The 20660-nt window shown below is 43.2% G+C and overlaps 1 protein-coding gene across 1 annotated transcript in view; it reads left to right on the top strand.

Annotated features, from left to right (window-relative positions):
* Positions 1 to 212: 212 nt before the first annotated feature.
* SLC14A2 (solute carrier family 14 member 2) overlaps positions 213 to 20660 on the top strand; it is a 61217-nt gene continuing 40769 nt past the window's right edge. Inside the window, exons 1-5 of the mRNA XM_059041022.2 lie at positions 213 to 369; positions 4539 to 4729; positions 12890 to 13070; positions 14038 to 14227; positions 18695 to 18823. Of these exons, the coding sequence (XP_058897005.2) occupies positions 4550 to 4729; positions 12890 to 13070; positions 14038 to 14227; positions 18695 to 18823 (680 nt within the window). The 5' untranslated portion in view covers positions 213 to 369; positions 4539 to 4549. The remainder of the gene's footprint in view (positions 370 to 4538; positions 4730 to 12889; positions 13071 to 14037; positions 14228 to 18694; positions 18824 to 20660) is intronic.

Genomic DNA, 20660 nt, shown 5'->3' with positions numbered 1-20660 from the left:
GCTTCAACTGATTCACACCAAAAACTCAAGAAACCCCTCAAAAAAAAAAAAGGAAAAAGAAACCCTTAAATCACAGGCCCTTTCCTCTCATAGCTGCAGGAATATGCCAGGGAGGGTGCAGCTTCTCTCCAGAGGCATGTTTTTACATTGCTACTGGAAACAGTCTTTTAGAGAAAAGAGCTAGAAGAAGAATTTCAAAATCAGTACAGTAGAGTGGAAACCACGCTTTCTGATGTTGGGAGGTGAAATGGGGTCCAAGTATATGGATGGAGAACTCACAGTCTGGCTTCTAACACCCAGCTTCGTCTTGGTTGCAGGCTGACTCCGGCTCCAGCAGGCCCACAACTGGGATTTCCTGGCACGAAACAGGTGTGTATTTTTTTAGGCATTTCCCTGGCTGGAGGGCTCGCCTGCCTGTTGCCTACTCAGCCAAGCTCTAACAGGAAAGCATGGGCTGGTCTCCCTGAGGCAGGGAGGTTGGGGAACTGCCCTGTGCTTCGACAGCAGCCCCTGCGTCGCCCCCAACCCTGCCCCACTTTCCCTGCACACTGACAGTCTGCTGCCTCTCTCCCTGCCTCTCTTCCGTCCCGAGCAGCAGCTCCGTGCCCTCTGCGGTAGCCTAAGGGCACACAGTAGGTATTCAACAGGGAGCTTCTTACAAAGAGGAAGGAGGGCCCAGTCTGTCTGGGGAGCCCCCTTGCGGAACGTTGAGGCCTGGCTTTTTGGAGAGATAGGAGGCTGATCCAAACAACCATTTCTGTCCACATTTCTGAGGGAGAAGAGGAGGTGCGGGCAGCCAAGGAGAGCGTTCTCACGCCAAGCAGATAATTATGTGTTCTTGGAAGCAGGTTTCACGGACTGGCTCAGAACTGAGCTGGGAATGGGCTCTGAGGGCTGCCGCCTTCTGATGGGACGTGGCTCGGGCAGCGATTTCACCGTCCAGTTTTAACAAGTGGCCAACGCCTTATGGAAACTTTTGAAAGGCGTTCTGTTTCAGACCAGCCAGCTTGCACTTCATCTGGTTGCTTTAGCCATCTTTCCCTTCAATTTGGGAGCACACGAAGGGAGGAAAATAAAAATCACTGAGCACCTACTGTGTGCCAAGAACCAAGTCAGCAGTTTCACTGTCCTAAGAACCCATTAAAGAGGGAGAGACAGAGGCCCATGCAGCACCTCCTGGCAGAGAAAAGAGTGAAGCTGGGCATCTCAGTTTCCACAGCCTTTGCTCTTTCCAGTGACCTCTTTACAAGGCCATTTTTGCTGCACGTCTCGCCCCTACCCCAAAGCCAAAATTCCCCCATTTGAACAGGATAAACATTCCCATGGCAAAGGAACGCTGTGTTCCCCAGAGGAGATGCAATCACGTTGTTCCTGCCGAGGTTATGTGGGCTTATGAAATAGGACACTGGGCTGAGGGCCTGGCCCTGGGCTGGAGGGCTGCCTGCCTCCCCCACCGCCCCCAGCTGTGCCCTGCAAGGCAGTTGGAGTAATAGAAGGAGCCCAGGGTGGGAAACTGGGTCTAATCTTGACGCTGCAGCAAGCTGGTGGCTTTGCTGGGTCTCTGCTCCCTGTAGTCATCACAAGGCAGCAAGTTTGCTTCAGAAAGTGGAGAGAGTTACATCCACGTGAGAAACAGCTCTTGTTTTGCTTTCCTGGGCCTTGATTTCTCCATCAGTAATTGGGAATATTACCTGCATACAGGAGGGACTCGAAGGAAGAGAAAATGGAGCCTTTTTGGAGACACTCTGGAGAGTACTTCTGTTGTGCAATCATTCATTCTTTCCATAATTATTAAACATATATTGAGGGTTTATTATGCGTCAGGCTTTCTGCTGAGCAATGCAAATACAGACATCAACAAAGTAACAGGCCCTGTTCTTACAGGGCTCATAATATATACACACATTTTTCATCAAAAAAATATATAAATGTTTGAAGTCCCATAGTTAGAAAACAATTCCTACTCCTGTATTCCTGAGCCGCATCACTATGATTTTTATCATATTTCCTTGATTATATAATATACATCTTTCTCATATTTTTAACATTTCTTAAATCAGGGTGCAACCTGCAATTTTAATTGGCAGCATTTTCTTCTTTCTTGGTTATACACAAAGCAATGATATATCTTACAGTTGATAACATCTTAGATTCAATGAAATATGTTTGGGGAAAAACTGTATTTTTCAACTGGATTTTTAATGTAATTCACAGCCACTGAATTTAATACACGATTTTTCCAGAACATTTCTAGTTCATTCAGATATATAGTGTCATGCAGATCGTGTGTCTAGATATCTCACTGCCCCTCATGTTTTCAACTAGGTGACTTGGAAGGAATCATACCAACAGGCCAGGATGCTGTATCACCTCTTGGCCACCAGAGGGAGAGAGTGCATTGGGAAGGGACAGATTCTCAGGCTTGCGGGCTTTCCCTCTCCTAAACCTTTCCAGGGTGCCCCCTCCAGGGCAGTCTGAAACTCACTGAAATGCCACCTGCAAAGTCAGAATAGAGGAAAGGCCCTCTTTCAGAGACATGGCAGAACGAGAAAGAGGAGTTGGTTGGATCTGAATGATGTTTGCTGACCCATGCTAAAAATCACCCATGGTTTAAATGAGCTCTTCCTGGGAATGAGAACAAATGCTAGACACAGCAGAGTTTTTTTGCCTCAAAGTGCAGAGCTGGTGGACAGCCCCACACCTTCTTAAACCATTCAACACCTGAGACCCACGGTGATTTGTAAAGTTCCCCCACTCTAGCAGTTACCTGTAGCCTTCTACCCATCCTTCCCCCTTTTCTTCCTTCCCTCCTTCTCCTTCACTTAACTACTTATTTATCGAATACCTACTATGTGCCAGGCTCTGTGCTAGGAGCTGGGATACAGCAGTATAAGGAAAACTACTGGGTCCCATGAGAACATGTGACAGGAGACACCATCAGGGAAGGCATCACTGATAGGTGGTAATTGACACAAAGAGAAAAGTAGAAGTCACCCAGGTAAAGAGTGAGGGACAAGCCTTCCAGGCAGATGGACCAGCATTTACAGAGACCCTGAGGTAGAAAGTGCTAGAAGGAGGCCAGTGTGGAGCCCAGAGATGAGGGACAGGAGAAGCACAGGGCAGGCTAAAGCATAGACAAACTCAGTGATGCAAAGCCTTGAGCACCATGTTAAAGATGTGGCTTTCCCTCTGTAGCCATTGAAGGGATTTAATCAGGAAACAGACATGAGTAGACTTGAGGGTCAATATGATGACTCTGACTGCCTGTGGAGCACGGCCTGGAGGAGAAATCTGAGAAGAGGTAGAGGTGATCATTTGAGTTTTTGGAGAAGTGACAAGAAGTAATGACAACTAAGTGGTGATACTGTACATCAAGGTGTATCTTAGAGATAGAATTACTTGATTTGGAGAGTGAAAGAGAAGAGAGCACGAAGTTTGACTCCTGAGTTGTCTGAAGGAGCAGCTTGGAAGGGGGAGGGGACTTTTCCTGGGATGGGCCCCTTTGAGGGCCCATCAGTTGTCTCAGTGTATTAAGTTTAAGCTTCTTCTGGAACATCCACATGCAAGTGCGAAGTAAAAAATTAAATCTCTGAATCTAGTGCTCAAAACTGGGCTGGAAATCTTAAATTTAGGAGTTACAGGTATGTAGATGGAAGGTTAACCCATGGCAGCACAGACCAACGAGGAAAACTCTAGCTCATGCTGAGATGAGACTGTGTGCAGATCCAAAACCACCTCCCAAAGAAGCAATAAAGTCAAAGTCAAGGAAGATGTAATTGAGCTGGAAGAGGCCAAGGAAGAATGGCTGAGACAGGAAGAGGAGAAGTACAGAACTACCAGGGGGCAGCCGGACTAAAGTGGAAACTAAGGACGCTGCGCAGAGGTTGTTCTAAAACCAAGTCCTGGCATAAGCCCTGGCCCAGTGGTGAAAGGAAAAGGAGCCCCACATGGAGGGACAGGTGCACATAGCCTCCAAGAGATCATACCAGAGCTGCTTACTGCTCCTGGGGAAGGGAAGGGGGGGAGGAGCTGGAAAAGGCACTGAGGGCAGAGGGGAGAGAGGGGGCACTGCAGGCCAACTGTCAGCAATATAAGCTGCACAGCAACTAAGAAAACAAATCTCTCTTAGACCCCCATTTGGTTGGAAGACCCAGATCCACATGTATGTATCAAGGGGAAAATATATGTACAACTAATTACCACAATAAGAGAGTACGATGGACGATATGAAAGGTAGAGAAAAAATATTTTAGTGATCAGAAAAAAAGAAAAGAGATCTAGTCTAACTGGGTGGTCAGGGAAATCTGCACAGCAGAAATGGACTTTCTTCTGGACTTGGAAGAATGGGGGGATTTTGAAAGGTACAGGTCATGTGGGTTGAGGAAAGGCTCCAGGCCCCTCTGGTAGCCCAAGAGACTGGAGGAGTAGGTCCCTTGTGTCAGGACAGACCTCAGTCCTCCTGGGGCCTCCATCCAGCCTTGGTCAAGTCCCTGAGGCCCCATCCTGACTCACCTGTTCTTTCCCTTTCCTTTCACCAGTCACATGATCCATGAGTGGCCGCCGCATGAAAGAGATGTCTGACACTCACATTCACAGCAGTCCTCTCCTGGCAGAGCCTCTTTCCAGCAGACACAAACTCTACGACTCAGAGTTTACCAGCCCTAGCTGGCCCTCAAGCCCCCAGGATACACACCTGGCCCTGCCCCTCCTGGAAATGCCTGAAGTAAAGGTGAGGAACGTCCCTCCCAGGGTGTTTCCCAGGTGGATGGTGGGAGGAAGAGCGTAGAAAGATGCTGCTCTCCCAGCACATGTGACCTAATGCCATGGAAGTGTTGCTGCTGGGGAGATTCTGCCCCCCATAAGTGCTCACACCCACAATCAGCCCTACTTGGCCTTCGATGGAAAATGTGGCTCTGCACGCGACATGATTTTAAGGACAAGTAGAGAATGGACACACACACGTACCAGTCTTCCAACCAGTCCCCAAAATCTTTCCCCTTACACCTGCTCCCTTGAATTACTCTACTATCTCCAAAAGGAAGCCCTCATTCAAACACAGGCCTTTAGCACTCCTTGGACCCAGCAGCACCGAGGCAGCCTGGCTAGCTACAGATTCAGTGGAAGAGGACCCAAGACTGCTTAGGTTTTTTAATGAGATGTAATGCAGGTACTGTAAAATTCACGCCTTTAAAGTGTACATTACACTGTTTTTGTTTGTTTGTTTTGTTTTGTTTTTAACATCTTTATTGGAGTATAATTGCTTTACAATGGTGTGTTAGTTTCTGCTTTACAACAAAGTGAATCATTTATACTTATACATATGTCCCCATATCTCTTCCCTCTTGCATCTCCCTCCCCACCCCCCATCCCACCCCTCTAACTGGTCACAAACCACCTAGCTGATCTCCTTGTGCTATGCGGCTGCTTCCCACTAGCTATCCACCCTACGTTTGGTAGTGTATATATGTCCATGCCACTCTCTCACTTCGTCACAGCTTACCCTTCCCCCTCCTCATATCCTCAAGTCCATGCTCTAGTAGGTCTGTGTTTTATTCCGGTCCTACCCCTAGACTCTTCATGACATTTTTTTTTCTTAGTTTCCATATATATGTGTTAGCATACGGTATTTGTTTTTCTCCTTCTGACTTACTTCACTCTGTATGACAGACTCCAGGTCCATCCACCTCACTACAAATAACTCAGTTTCATTTCTTTTTATGGCTGAGTAATATTCCATTGTATATATGTGCCACATCTTCTTTATTCATTCATCTGCTGATGGACACTTAGGTTGCTTCCATGTCCTGGCTATTGTAAATAGAGCTGCAATGAACATTTTGGTACCTGACCCTTTTTGAATTATGGTTTTCTCAGGGTATATGCCCAGTAGTGGGATTGGGGGGTCATATGGTAGTTCTATTTGTAGTTTTTTAAGGAACCTCCATACTGTTCTCCATAGTGGCTGTACCAATTCACATTCCCACCAGCAGTGCAAGAGTGTTCCCTTTTCTCCACACCCTCTATTACACTGTTTTTTAGCATATTTACAAAGCTGTGCAAACATCATCATCATCTAATTCCATAATATTTTTATCACCTCAAAAAGAAAATCCATACTCATTAGCAGTCAGTCCTCATTCCATCTTTCCCCTAACCCTTGGCAACCACCAATCTACTTTCTGTGCCTATGGATTTGCCTATTCTGTACATTTCATTTAAATGGAATCATATAATATGTGGCCTTTTGTGGTTGGTTTCATTCATTTAGCATAATGTCTTTGGGTTCTTTCAATAGATCATTCCTTTTTATGACCAAATAATATTTCATTGTATGAATATACTGTATTTTATTTATACATCAGCTGATGGACATTTGGGTTGTTTCTGCTTTGAGGCTGTATAAGTAGTAATCCTACTATAAGCATCTGTGTAGAAGTTTTTGTGTGGACACGTTTCTATTTTTCTTGGGTATATACGTAGAAGTGGTATTTCTGGGTCATGTGGTAAATCTATGTTTAACATTTTAACAAACTTCCAAACTGTTTTCCAAAGTGGCTGCATTAGTGTATATTCTCACCAGCAATGTGCACATCATGCCACTACACCTCCTCACCAAAATGTGTTGTTGTCTTTTTTGTTACAGCCTAGGTGAATGTGAAATGGCATCTCATTGTGATTTTGATTAACATTTTCCTAATGGCAAATGATGTCGGACACCTTTTCATGTGCTTACTGGCCACTTGTATATCTTCTTTGGAAAAATATCTTTTCAAACCTTTTGCCCATTTTTAAAATTGGGTTATTGGTCTTTTTATTGTGGAGTTGTAATATTCGTTTTATATTCTGGATGTTAGACCCTTTCCAGATATATAATTTGCAAATAATTTCTCCCACTCTGTAGGTTATCTTTTCATTTTCTTGATAGTGTCCTTAAAAGCAGAGTTTTAAATTCTGATTAAGTCCAATTTATCTATTTTTTCTTTGATTGCTTATGCTTTTGGTGTCATATGCAAGTAACTATTTTCTTATCCAAGGTCACAAAGATTTACGCCAATGTTTTAATCTAAGAGTTTTATAGTTTTAGCTCTTACATGTAAGTCTTTTATCCATTTTGAGTTCCTTTCTGTATATGATAGTAAGTAGGGGTCCAATTTTAATATTTTACGAAGTGGATATCCACTTGTCCCAGAATCATTTGTTAAAAAGATTATCCTTCCTCCACTGAATTGTCTTGATATTCCTATCAAGAATCAATTGACCATAAATGTATGGGTTTGTTTCTGGACTCTCATTTCTATTGAACTGATTTATATGTTTATCCTTATGGCAATACCACACCACCTTGATCACTGTAGCTTTGCAGTAAGTTTTGAAATCAGAAAGTATGAGTTCTCCAACTTTGTTCTTCTTTTTCAAGATTGTTGTATCTATTCTGAGATCCTTAAATTTCCAAATGAATTTTAGGATCCAACTTTCAATTTCTGAAAAAAAATAAAAAGGCAACTGGCATTTTGGTAGGGATTGTGTTAAATCTATAGATCAATTTGGAGAATATTGTCATCTTAACAATATTAAGTCTTCCAGTCCTTGGACATAGGTTATCTTTCCTTTTACTGAGTCTTTAATTTCTTTCAATGATGTTTTATAGTTTTTAAGTGTACAGTCTTGCACCTCTTTTGTTAAATTCATTCCAAAATATTTGATTCTTTTTCATGCTGCATAAATAGAATTGTTTTCTTAATTTTATTTTTCGATTGTTTATTGCCAATGTATAGAAATAAATTTGGTTTTGTATATTGATTGTCTATCCTGCAAACTTGCTGAACTTATTCATTATCTCTAATAGTTTTTTTGTAGATTCCTTAAGGATTTTATGTATAAAAGGATGTTCCATCTTCAAATAGAGATAGTTTAAATTCTTTCTTTCCAATATGGGACCCTTTTGTCTGTTTTTATCTTACCTAATTCCTCTGGCTAGAACTTCCAGTACGTTGAATAGTAGTGACAAGAGCATACATCTTTCTCTTATTCCTGATCTTAGAGGGAAAGCATCCAGTCTTTCACAATTAAGTTTGATATTAGCTGTGGGTTTTTATTATTAGGTTGAGGAACTTCCTTTCTATTCCTAGTCTGTTGATTGTTTTTTATCAGGAAAGGTTGCTTAATTTTTCAAATAGTTTTTCTGTGTTTGTCAAGATAATCATGTGAGTTTTTTTCTTTATTCTATTAAACAATCTGTTGATAGTTTTTATAGGTTGAAACAGCCTCAAATTCTCTTTTGGTCATAATCATTTTTATATCCTGCTTGGATTTGTTTTGCTAGTATTTTGTTAAGGATTTTTGTATCTATATTCATAAAGCATATTGGTCTATAGTTTTCTTTCTTGTGATTACTTTGTCTGGTTTTGATATCAGGATAATAGTAGCCTCATAGAATGTGTTAAGAAGTGTTCCCTTCTCTTCTACTCTTTAGAAGATATTGGTATTAATTCTTTAAACATTTGGTGCAATTCACAAGTGAAGCCACCAGGACTTGGGGTTTTGTGGGAAATTTTGGTTTGGTTTGGTTTGGTTTTTAACTAATTCAGTTGCTTTACTTTGTTATGAGTCAATTCAGATTTTCTATTTCTTCCTGAGTCAGTTTTTGGTAGTTTGTGGCTTTCGAAGAATTTATACAGTTCATCTAGGTTATCTAATTTGTTAGCATACAATTATTAATTTCTTTATAATCCACTTCCTTATAATCCTTTCTTTTTCTTTAAGGTTGGTAGTAATGTATCCTCTTTCATTTCTGATTCTAGTTATTTCAATCTGCTCTTTTTTTTCTTTGTCAAACATTAAAATTTGTCAATTTTGATCTTTCCAAAGAACCAAATTTCCTTCCTTCTACTTGCTTTGGGTTTAATTCGCTGTTATTTTTCTAGTTTCTTAAAGTGAAAGGTTAGTTTGTTGAGATATTTCTTCTTTTTTAACATAGGTATCTATAATTACAAATTTCACTCTACTCACTGATTTAGCTGCATCCCATAAGTTTTGGTGTGTTGTGGTTTTGTTTTCATTCATCTCAATGAATGAGATATTTTCCAATTTCTCTTCTGATTTCCTCTCTGATCCATGGATTATTTAGGAGTGTGTTGTTTAATTTCCACATATTTCCCAAATATTCTTCTATGTTTGATTTCTAATTTCACTCCATTGTGACCAGAGAACATATTGTGAATGATTTCAATCCCTTTACTGATATTTTTATCAGTAAAAATGTTTTACTTATTTTATGGCCTAGCATGGTCTATATTGGAGAAGGTTCCATGTGCACTATAAAAGGTATATTCTGCTGTTGCTGGGTGAAGTGTTCTATATATATGTATCAGGTCTAGTTAGTTTATAGTGTTGTTTAAGTCTTCTATTTCCTTGATCTTCTGTCTAGTTATTCTATCCACTTTTTCAAGTGGAATATAGAAGTCTCCAATTATTATTATTGAGTTGACTTTTCCTCCCTTCAATTCTGCCAACTTCTGCTTCATGAATATTGGGGCTTTGTTAGGCATGTAAGTGTTTATAATTCTTATATCTTCTTCATAGATTGATCCTTTTATCATTTAGGTTGTCTTTCTTACTCTCTAGTAACAATTTTTGTCTTAGCAAAAGGTCTATTTTGTTGATCTTAGTATTGTCACTCCAGCTTTTTTTTTTTTTTTTTTTTGGTAACGGTTTGCACAATATATCTTTTTCCATCCTTACAATCTATTTACATATGCCTTTAGGTTTTCTGATTCTTCCTTCTGAGCGCTCCAAGCTGCTGTTGAGCTCCTCTAGCAAATTTTTCATTTCCATTTTTATACCTTTTAACTTCAGGATTTCTATTTGTTTCTTTTTTATAATTTCCTGTTTATTGATAATCTCTATTTAGTGAGATTGTTCTCATATTTCTCATACTCTCCTTTAGTTTTTAAACATGGTTTTCTTTTGTTCCCTGATGATATTTTAAGGTGATTTTAAATCTTTGTTTAATAAGTCTGGTCTTCCTCAGGGACAGTTCCTATTGATTGCTTTATTTCCCTTGTCTCATACTTTCTTGTTTCTTTGCATGTCTCATAATTGTTTGTTAAAAAACTGGATGTCTTAAATAATGTGACAACTCTGGAAATCAGATTCTTCACTCTCCCCAGGGTTTGTCATTGCTGGCTTGTTTGTTTAATGGCTTTTCTGGACTAGTTCTGGAAAGTCTTTATTCTTTTGTCATTTGTAGCCATTGAAATCTCTGCTCAGTCAGCTTAAAGTTTAGCTAATTATTGGACAGAGATTTCCTTAAATGCCTGGGATCAGTAAGCTTCTCAGTCTTTGCCAAGGAGAGCTGTCTGTGTGTTGGGGCATCTTCAACAGTCACCTAGGCAGTTTTCAACTCCACCTAGCCTTTAATTTCTGCTTGCATAGAGATTCAAACTCAGCCAGAGGTGAGAGCTTAGGGCATTCTCAGGTCTTTTTAGAGCATACACATTGTCCTGGGCATGTGCAAGCCCTACACATGCATGAGGTGTTCTAGATTCACAGCAATATGTCCAAGCCTTTTAAAGCCCCCTTTGGACATCTCATTCCCCAGTTTTTCTTTTTAAGCTTTTTGATTAGCTTCTTGTTTTCCTCAACTGTTATCCACCACCTCTGGCACATTTTTTTCCAGTGTTCTCATTGCCTTAATGGAAGAGAGAATTTGAGGAGGTCCTCACTTCACCATTTCTGCTGACATCTTCAAGACATTTAAGTTTTGATGCAGTGATGAGGTTAGAGAACTCTGTAGACCATCAATATACAATAGTAACATAATATGAACCACACATGTAAGTTTAAATTTATATTAACTACATTTTAAAAAGTAAAAAGAAAAAGAAGCAGGTGAAATTAATTTATTTTATTTTTTATTGAAGTATAGTTGATTTACAATGTTGTGTTAGTTTCAGATAAACAGCACAGTGATTCTGTTATATATATAACTATATATATTATTGTTCAGTTTCATATATATATATATATATATATGTTCTTTTTCAGATTTTCAGATTCTTTTCCCTTATAGGTTATTACAAAATATTGAGTAGAGTTCTCTGTGCTATATAGTATGTCCTTGTTGGTTATCCATTTTATATATAGTAATGTATATATGTTAATCCAAACTAACCATCCCTCCCCCCACTTCCCCCTTGGTAACCATAAGTCTATTTTCTAAGTCTGTGAGTTTATTTCTGTTTTGTATATAAGTTCCTTTGCATTATTTTTTCTTTAGATTCCACATATGAACAATATCATATATTTGTCTTTCTCTGACTGACTTACCTCATCTAGTATGATAATCTCAAGGTCCATCCATGTTGCTATAAATGACATTATTTCATACTTTCTTATGGCTGAGTAATATTCCACTGTATAAATATACCACATCTTCTTTGTCTATTCATCTGTTGATGGACACTTAGGTTGCTTCCATGTCTTGGCTATTGTAAATAGTGCTGCAATGAACATTGGGGTACATGTATCTTTTTGAATTATGTTTTTCCCCGTATATATGCCCAGGATTGGGATTGAAGGATTATATGGTAGCTCTGTTTTTAGTTTTTTCAGGAACCTCCATACTATTCTCCACAGTGGCTGCACCAATTTACATTCCACCAACAGTGTAGAAGGGCTCCCTTTTCTCGACACCCTCTCCAGCATTTATTATATGTAGACTTTTTGATGATGGCCATTCTGACTGGTGTGAGGTGATACCTTATTGTAGTTTTCATTTGCATTTCTCTTATAATTAGTGATGTTGAGCATCTTTTATGTGCCTTTTGGCTATCTGTATTAATCAGGTGAAATTAATTTTAATAATATATTTTATTTAGCCTAATATATATGAATACATATATTATTATTTTAATATTTAATCAATATAAAGTATCCCTGAGATCTTTTACACATTCTTTTTCGTACTAAACCTTCAAAACCTACTTCGATCACATCTCAGTTCAGATTAGCCACATTTTAAGTGCCAAGAGCCACATGGATAGTATATCAGAAAGCACAGTTTTAGAGCAAGGAGTCCTGACCCAGGCGTCCATAGACAAGATTGACGGGTATATGAACTTAGATGGAAAAAATAATTTATCTTTATTTTCACTAACTTCCAATGAACTTTATTTAGCATTTATTTCAATTATAAATATAAGCAAGGAACAACAGCCGTATTAGTAGTACCTGAGATTTTTGTCATTGACACATGATTGGGTTCCCCCAGAAAGCTGACTCTGAGATGGAGAGTTGGGTGTAAGAAGTTTTCTGGGGCGTGTCCTTGGGGTCAATACTTGTAGAGAAGTAGAGGCAGCAGAATTAGGCAGAAGTTGGGCTGTGATGCAGTCACAATAAAGGCCTCAGGTGAGCCTACGGTGAGTTCTGGAGCTAGAATGGCCCTATAGAGTTGTCCTGAGTTGTCAGTCCGCGTAGCCACTCATCAATACATTAAAATTATAATTGGTATTGGATCTGCTGCCCCTATATGCATAGCAGGGTTTTTTTTAATACTGTGATAACTGCATTTCAATATAATTGGTTTTCACTGCAACCTTATTTATTTTATTCATTTACAAACATTCTGGAAGGAAGTCCACAGGCCTACCAAACTGCCAAAAGGGATCCATGGCACAAAAAGTTAAGAACCCTGCTATGAGGAACATGTAGAAGTCCTGGGAAGAGCAGTCCTGTGTGGGACACTCTAGACAGCATTGCACAATGGACATTTATTTGTCTCATAATCCTCTATCTTTATCAAAAAATCGGACAATCTTCCCTACCCCCCAATGCCCCTGCTCTCAAAAAGATATATTACTTGATGTTTTGTCATGGCTTCTCCTTAAAGGATCTTCGGTCATCCAGCGAAGAAAGCCACATTGTGAAGATTGAAAAACCCAATGAAAAGGGTAGAAGAAGAGAAAGTGGGGCAGCCCCTCAGGGCTCTTTGGGCCAAGGGGGCATCAGCTTCTTTCAAGCTGTGGGCTACCTCACAGGCGAGATGAAGGAATGCAGGAGCTGGCTGAAAGGTAGGCCAATGCCCAGGGCAGAAGCAGCCAGGCCAAGCCAGGGAGCCAGCCCTCCCTCTGGCTTGGACTGAGGAAGCTGCTCACCCATGGCAGGGCCCCCAAATTTGAGGTGCTGCAGCTCAGGGCTGGCTCTGGGTGGCCATAATGTATCCTACTACCTGAATTCCCATGGTTTCAGAATTCAGTGCATTCCACTGATTTTAATTCTTTGCAAATTCTTCACCCCTACACGGAATAGATATAGGACAACCACATTAGCAACGTAGAAGCCATTTTCAAACAAACTGAATGGTCATTCCTTCACTTATTCCACAGCCATTTTTTTATGTGCCAAGAAAATATTGGCCTCACCGCCCCCAATGTTCCAGATTCTCCCCTTTTAACATCATTCTTCTCCTAGTTTCCCTAAACTAAATGTTGCACCAAATATCCCTACCATACCCTGCCCCCCACTTGTATATGTTGTCCTGGAAACCAAACCAGAGAATGAGACAGAATGCATGTCAACACTCAATGTCAATACATAACTCAATGCTGATTTCACATCTGGGCTAAAATCATTTCTTTCCCAGCCTTTTTTCCTCCAGACTATATTCTTTGCTGCTCAGATACCAGCCCTCAACTGAGTCGTACAGCTCGACACAAAAAGAGTTTCCTTCCCTCCCCACCTCTTCCTTTGGATCAATAAATTTCCCTTAGAATGTTCCTGGGGCTTCCTTACCAACCAAGCCGATGGCTGGAACAGCGTTAAATTGGTCTCAGCATGGTGCCTCAGTCTGTATGGTAAAACTGACACCACTGTGGACTGATTGTCAGGCCACGCAGAGATTCGGGCTGGGCGCCAGACTGAATGACAGAAAATGTCCTGGCTAGTGTATCCCTGTCTGCCTTGGTTGCCTCGCCAACCAGTGGTCCAGCAGGGAAGCACAGGCTGAACCCTGCTGATGGCTCTGCCTATCTCTTTCAGAGAAGCCCCTGGCCTTCCAGTTCACAGACTGGGTTCTGAGGGGGGCCGCTCAGGTGATGTTCGTCAACAACCCTCTCAGCGGGCTCATCATCTTCATAGGGCTCCTCATCCAGAATCCCTGGTGGACAATCGCTGGGGGTCTGGGGACAGTGGTGTCAACTTTAACTGCCCTTGTCTTGAGCCAGGACAGGTGAGTTCCTCTCTCTGAGGGTCTTGGGTTCTTGGGATAGACAGGTGGAGAAGTGTTTACTTGAGTGACCTTATTCTAGTATCAGCCAACCACAGTCTCCTGAGTATCAGCTTTAAACATGTCACTGGAGTTCTTTACACAGTTAAACTTCTCCTAAGTTCACAGCAAGTGACAGTACCAGGCTCCATCTGACTGTAGAGACTTCTGGAAACATTCCCTCGAAGGCAGGTGCAGAGGAACACTTAAGCTGCTCTTTCTTCATGGAGCCTACAATCCAGTTGAGGGAGATAAGACTAACAGATAAGAAATGTCTCAGAATAATACAAGACAGTATATACTGGAGAGCACAGAGAAAGCAGACCTCATTAAGTGTTGGGAAGATTCGAGAGGGCAGCCTTGAGCTAGTAACATTGATGTGGGAGAGAGGAGAGGGCAGTGAGGGAGTGGGGGGGTGGCATGGAGAAGGGAACAACAGGAGCTGAGAGGCGGCAGGTTGGGTCAGGGGCGGGGGGCAGCTCTGCACCGGTGACCACAAAGCCCAGTAACAACAATAAGTGCATTTTAGAGAACTGGACCATTTCCTCAGACTTTGCCATATGTTATTCCAATGGTTCCCAAACTTTCCTGATGGCCAGAAACTGGAGTAATTGTTAAGAAATGTAGTTTCTCAGCAACGCCCCAGTCCCCCTCCCTCCCAGAGATATTCCCATTCAGTGGATCTGGAGGTGGGCGGTGTTTTAAACAAGATTCTCCTGGTGGGCTTCCCTGGTGGCGCAGTGGTCGAGAATCCGCCTGCCGATGCAGGGGACACGGGTTCGTGCCCCGGTCCGGGAGAATCCCACGTGCCGCAGAGCGGCTGGGCCCGTGAGCCATGGCCGCTGAGCCTGCGCGTCCGGAGCCTGTGCTCCGCAACGGGAGAGGCCACAACAGTGAGAGGCCCGCGTACCGCAAAAAAAGATAATAATAAATAAATAAATAATAATAAAATAAAACAGATTAGAGTAATCCATATATAGTAAAGGTAAGTATTATTTTGTGAAATTTTTGTTTCAATCATGTTGGGTGTGGAGGGCGGGATGGTGAGAGAGAGAGAGAGAAAAACTGGGCCATACTATAAAATATGAACACATTCATTCCTTACCACGGGGTACTGGCAAAAATATTGAAAAGCACGGTCGTGCCTTGTTACCTGTGATTCTTCCTGCCACTTCACAAGGCAGGCAGTGAAGGTAAGAGGGTCCACATTTTGCAAGTGAGAGAAAGAACGCGAGGAGGAGTAAGGTGCTCACGGAAGGAGCCACAGCCAGTGGATGGCAGGGTTCAGGCTTGGACACGTGACCTGCGTCTTCTAGGCTGGAGGTCAGTGCTCTCCCTGGCACGTGGACAGAGTGGACAGCACAGCCGGGGGCCCCTGGTGACCCCAGAGCCTGGGGAATGATTCGAGTTGCTTGTGCTATAACCAACGCTATACTCCTCCAGCACCCCCTGACATTCCAGCTCCACCAAGGCACAGGCGTGGGTCGACGTGTCTCCCATGAGAAGTGTCAGTGCCCCTCTAAGGTGGCCTTGGGGGACCATGCCAATTCTAGCTGGGAGTCCATACGAGATCAAATGAATAAGAGGCTGAATTCTTTGGGGTGTAGGTCGGGTAGGTGACAGAAGAAATGGGCTCCAGCCAGGATATGTGTCTCTGTTTCAAGCAGTGGGTTCCCTATTCCTTGCAGCCACTCACCTACAGCCTTACGGACAGCTGGCATAGAAATGGCCTCTGACAGGATCAGCTCTTGTCCTACTGTTCCATCACTGTTGGCCAAAACTCCCCTGAGGTGAACTCCATCCAGCCCACCTACAGGTCACCTTCAAGAAGCCTGTGTCCCTTCCTGCTCTGACAGTCTAATTCGCCAACTTCCCTCCTGACCATAATCCACTGGAAAACTTGCCAAGCCATTCAAAGAGTTGCTCCATGGACTCTTTTTTTGCTCCCAGTTTTATGAGGGAAACTCACACGTTCCCTGCCTAATCTTCCCAAATATCCTGATTAAGAATCTAAGACAAGTGTGCATTAGCTAAAAACTCAATCCCTCAGCTTGGTCTCCAAAGCCTTCTCTGATGGGCCTCACCCAACCTACCATGTAGCATCACACTCTTCCCAACTGAGCACGTTTGCTTCGGCCTAACTAATCCTACCCTTCCTGCAAATGCCTCCTCCTCCAGGGAGCCACCCCTGACTACCCCAGTGCTCTCTGAACCCTCCTTCCTCTCTGAAAAGCCACAGAACTTACCCCCATACTATTTTGGATCATTCTCTGCTTTCTGAGTCTTCTCTCCCTGGCTATGTTCAGAACAGGAAGTCCATCTCAGATGTTCCATATTCCACCACGGTGCCTAGAAAAATTCCAACCTCATTGATGGTAGGTCAGTGCCATGTTCTACATCATAGGCTCAAAGCTCTAGGCACCCTACATGACATGTGTACACGCACATCCTTCTGAGGAGCCCCAACTTCAACACTGTCCCCAGTGAACAACTGATTCAGCTGCATATCCTAGCCATAACCTCTACCACCCGCCTCCACCATCCCTACTCGCCTACCCCCAGAGCCCCTACCTCTTCTCCTTGTTCACCACTCCTGCTTCCCCCCAAACCTTACTTCTACTATCCCACCCCCACTAGCCCAAGACAGCCCTTTACCACTGCAGCCTCAAGCTCAGCAACATGATGCTGCAGTGTCCTGGTGAAACATGGTCCTAATGAAGGTCTTTGGGGCATTGAGGTTGAACCTAATTTTATATTTTTGATGGTCAGGGCAGGGATGGGGATGCGAGGCAATGGGTCTCCTTTTGACAATCAAGCCAGAAGCCACCAATGTTTTGATAGCGAAGCGTTCTGGGACAGGACTCCCTATGGGGAGGAGCAGCTATGGAGGCAGCGCGTAGATGTCTCCCTAATTTTATCTCCCCTGGATTCCCTCATTTTATTCCTGCTATTCCTATACGCCCAGCCACTGGGGCTGAGGTTTTCCCCCAATATGGGTCATCAGTCTCTGCTCAGTTTGCCTGAAGCAACTGGTATTAAAACTAAATATGTACTAAATTCTAACATGGAAGAGAAATGAGAAAATATAGAGAAAATGCAAACACACTTAAAAATAATGATTCTTCCCCAAGCACGAGTTTCTCAGGTAGTTATTCTAGTCCTGAGGAGATTCTGAACTCCAGTGGTCTTCCCTGCTACCCCATTCTTTCTCAGCCCCCTGCCTGCCCCCAGCTGCCCCATATCTTCCTGGTCTTGGAGCAGCTAAAGACCCAGCTGTCCCACGTCCCATACAAGTGTCCCCACACAAGTGCCCCATGTTCAGCTTTTCTTGTTGGAAACTGTCTAGAGATGCTCTCCCACCCTCTCCCCTACTCCCACTCCCCTAATCTAGCTGAGCTGATCTCCTGGTCACTCCAGAGCTGAAGGTTCCCCTATTCCACACCTCTGCCAGGCAGGAGCCTCCTCTGGCTAGAGCTCCCTTCCTCCACCATAGGGCACCATGCTTCCAGGTGCCTCCACCTACAAAACAGTCAGTATCTGTGGTAGGATTTAACACACACTCACATCCATTCATCAACTGCTTACCTAGCATGCACCAGACACTGCTGACTGTTGTTGACACTGACATCAGATCAGCTTTGACCTCGTGCAACTTTCAGTGGAGGGCAGGGCAGACCACAGCACACAAAGCTCATTCTCCGCAGGGGCCTTGCAATGTGATTTATCCAGGCCTGTCCCTCACCCATCCCCCTCTCCCCTTACCCAGCAGAGCAATGGGAAAGGTCAAGGGCAGTGTTTACTTGGATCAGGAAGAGAAGTTTAGGTGCATACAGGCAACTCTGATGAAGCAGAAGGAGACTCAAGCTTGGAGTCTATGGTGCCTCTGGGCCCTCCTGCTGTGCTGCGGGGAGAGGCGTGGGCACCACAGCGGACTCTGCTTGTGTACTCTGGGGCTAACTTCAGAGAGGGGGAAAGCGGCCAAGTTCAGACAATTACAGTGTCACACAATGCAGTCAGAACACACTCTCTCCTCCTCCATGCCTCCCTCCTTCCTCCTCCTGTCCTGTCTCTTTCACACACACACACACACACACACACACACACACACACACACACACACCTTCCCTGTGACACACCTCAGGTTTCTCTTAGATTTCCCTCCATATCAAGCAGTCTAGACTCCCCTGAGAAGCGAAGGGGAGCTTAGACACAAAGTGCATTATTTAATTCTAGATCAGTTAGGGTGATCAAGGGGTGTGTGTGTGTGTGTGTGTGTGTGTGTGTGTGTGTGTGTGTGATCTGGAAATGTGCCAGCAGCCGTGTGACCACCCTATATTCATTGACTAAGCTGACTTTTTTCTGTGAGCACCAGGAGGAACAGACCCAGTAAGTGGCAACAAATTCACACAGTACCTCTGTTTTCAACCCCAGGACCGCCATCGCCTCGGGTCTCCATGGGTACAATGGAATGCTGGTGGGAGTGCTGATAGCTGTGTTCTCCGAGAAGTTAGACTATTACTGGTGGCTTCTGCTTCCTGTGACCTTCACAGCCATGTCCTGGTGAGGCACCTCCTTCTTTCCGCTCTCGGACCTACAGGGCCCCAAGGTGCTGTGTCTGACACTGTTGTGGGTCCCAGTGTCCTCATAGTCAACCTGGTTTGTCTCTGTCTCACAAGAGTCCATGAGTTGAGTTGCAACACAAGAGGATCATTTTGAGTTTGGAATAACACGGACCTTTCAAAGAGCAAACGCTCCTTTTTTTTTTTTTTACTGTGCTGATAACCTCCTCTGAATGATAGACTTAGTAATAAAGGCTAACATTTATTGAGTATTTTCTACATGCCAGGCACAGTGCTAGGCAAGGGAGGACTATTACTGTCCCCAATTTACAGAAGGGAAGGCTAAGGCATGCAGAGGCTATACGACCTGGCCCAGATGATGAACCCAGAGTCTGCACTATTCAACTCCAGCCTACATGGGAATCGTCTATCCCGTAGCCTAACCAAGACCCAAAAGCTGAAACTCACTTGTGATAGAATCGGAGAGCTTTCTTGAAACAAAATGACTATATTTAAAGCATAGAATCTTTGAACAAGAAGCATCAGTTGATGCTGTGCAAATGCTGTCCATTTGCCTCATTTTTCAGAAGGAATAAAAAAGTCAAGATGAAGGGTGTTAGGAATAAATAGACCTCTTACACATGTAATGCTCAGTTCACTTGAACCTACAGTGGGTCTATAGCGTCAAAGGGTCTGGTCGCACCCACTGTCACATGGTGGCAGGAAGCCTGAGGGGAGCCCATGTCCCCGAACCCCTGAACTCTACCACTCTCTGACATGCCAACTGATTTTTAACATCTTTCTTTGGTTTCAAAGTCTGGAGTTACTAAAACCAGTTAGTTTAATTTCATTTAAGTGCTGTTCCATTACTTTTTAGGAGTGTTTGCAAATAAATTACTACATTAAGCATTCTGGGCAATTTACGTTTCTTCTTAGGATTTCTTCGTTAATCTATCAGGACAAAATGCTAACACAGTCATTTCTGTGGGGATTTCCTTAATGTCCCCCACACGCCACGCCTGAGGAGGAGGAGAACTTGTCTTCATTTGCATACATTTGGTTTATAACTACATAGATTAAGCCCCTCAGACACAGTGCACTGGGTGGCAGTGTGTCTACCCTGCCCTCATCCCCACCCTCACTTCCCAATTTAAAGTGAAAAATAAAAGGGCCCCTACGCTGGCTGAGCTCTGTGATACTTCCCTGGGCACTTCACGAATCCACTCATGCAAACCTGGAAATCCAATCCACAGCGTAGGTACTAAGTAGTGCTGGAGTTATCCAACAAACAAAAATTTGCTGAGGGCCTGCTATGTGCAGAGACTATTCTAGATGTCGGGGAGAGCTGAGAGCAAGAGAAAGTCTCCATCCTCTGGGAGCTGACATTCTTCTTGGCAAAGATAGAAATAAACTCATCAATTGTTCAGTAAAAAGATCATTTCAAGATGGGATAAGTGCTTTGAGGAAAGCAAAATGGGGCAAACGGGACAAAGAGTGATCCCAGACTTGGGTGGTCAGGGAAGGCCACTTTGAAGAGGAGACATTTGAACTGTCACCTAAATAAGAAAGTACCTGCTATCTGAAGATCTGGGTGAAGTATACTGCAGGCAGAACCAGTGGCATATGCAAGGACACCAACTGGAGAAGTATGATGTGTTCAAGAAACAAGACCAGAGGGGCTGAAGCCCAGTGAATGAAGGAAGGGTGGCAGGAAGTGAGGGCAGAAGTAGATGATGGCCAAGGCCCATACACCTTGTGGATCTAGTAAGCCTTTCTTTTAACTGAAGTATAGTTGCTGTACAACATTATATGTTATAGGTGTACAATATAGTGATTCA

This window comes from Kogia breviceps, chromosome 15 (assembly GCF_026419965.1).
Source record: "Kogia breviceps isolate mKogBre1 chromosome 15, mKogBre1 haplotype 1, whole genome shotgun sequence".
Classification (NCBI taxonomy): domain Eukaryota; kingdom Metazoa; phylum Chordata; class Mammalia; order Artiodactyla; family Physeteridae; genus Kogia; species Kogia breviceps.
The sequence above is the reverse complement of the archived record's forward strand: the minus strand, read 5'-3'. Positions and strand labels throughout refer to the sequence as shown.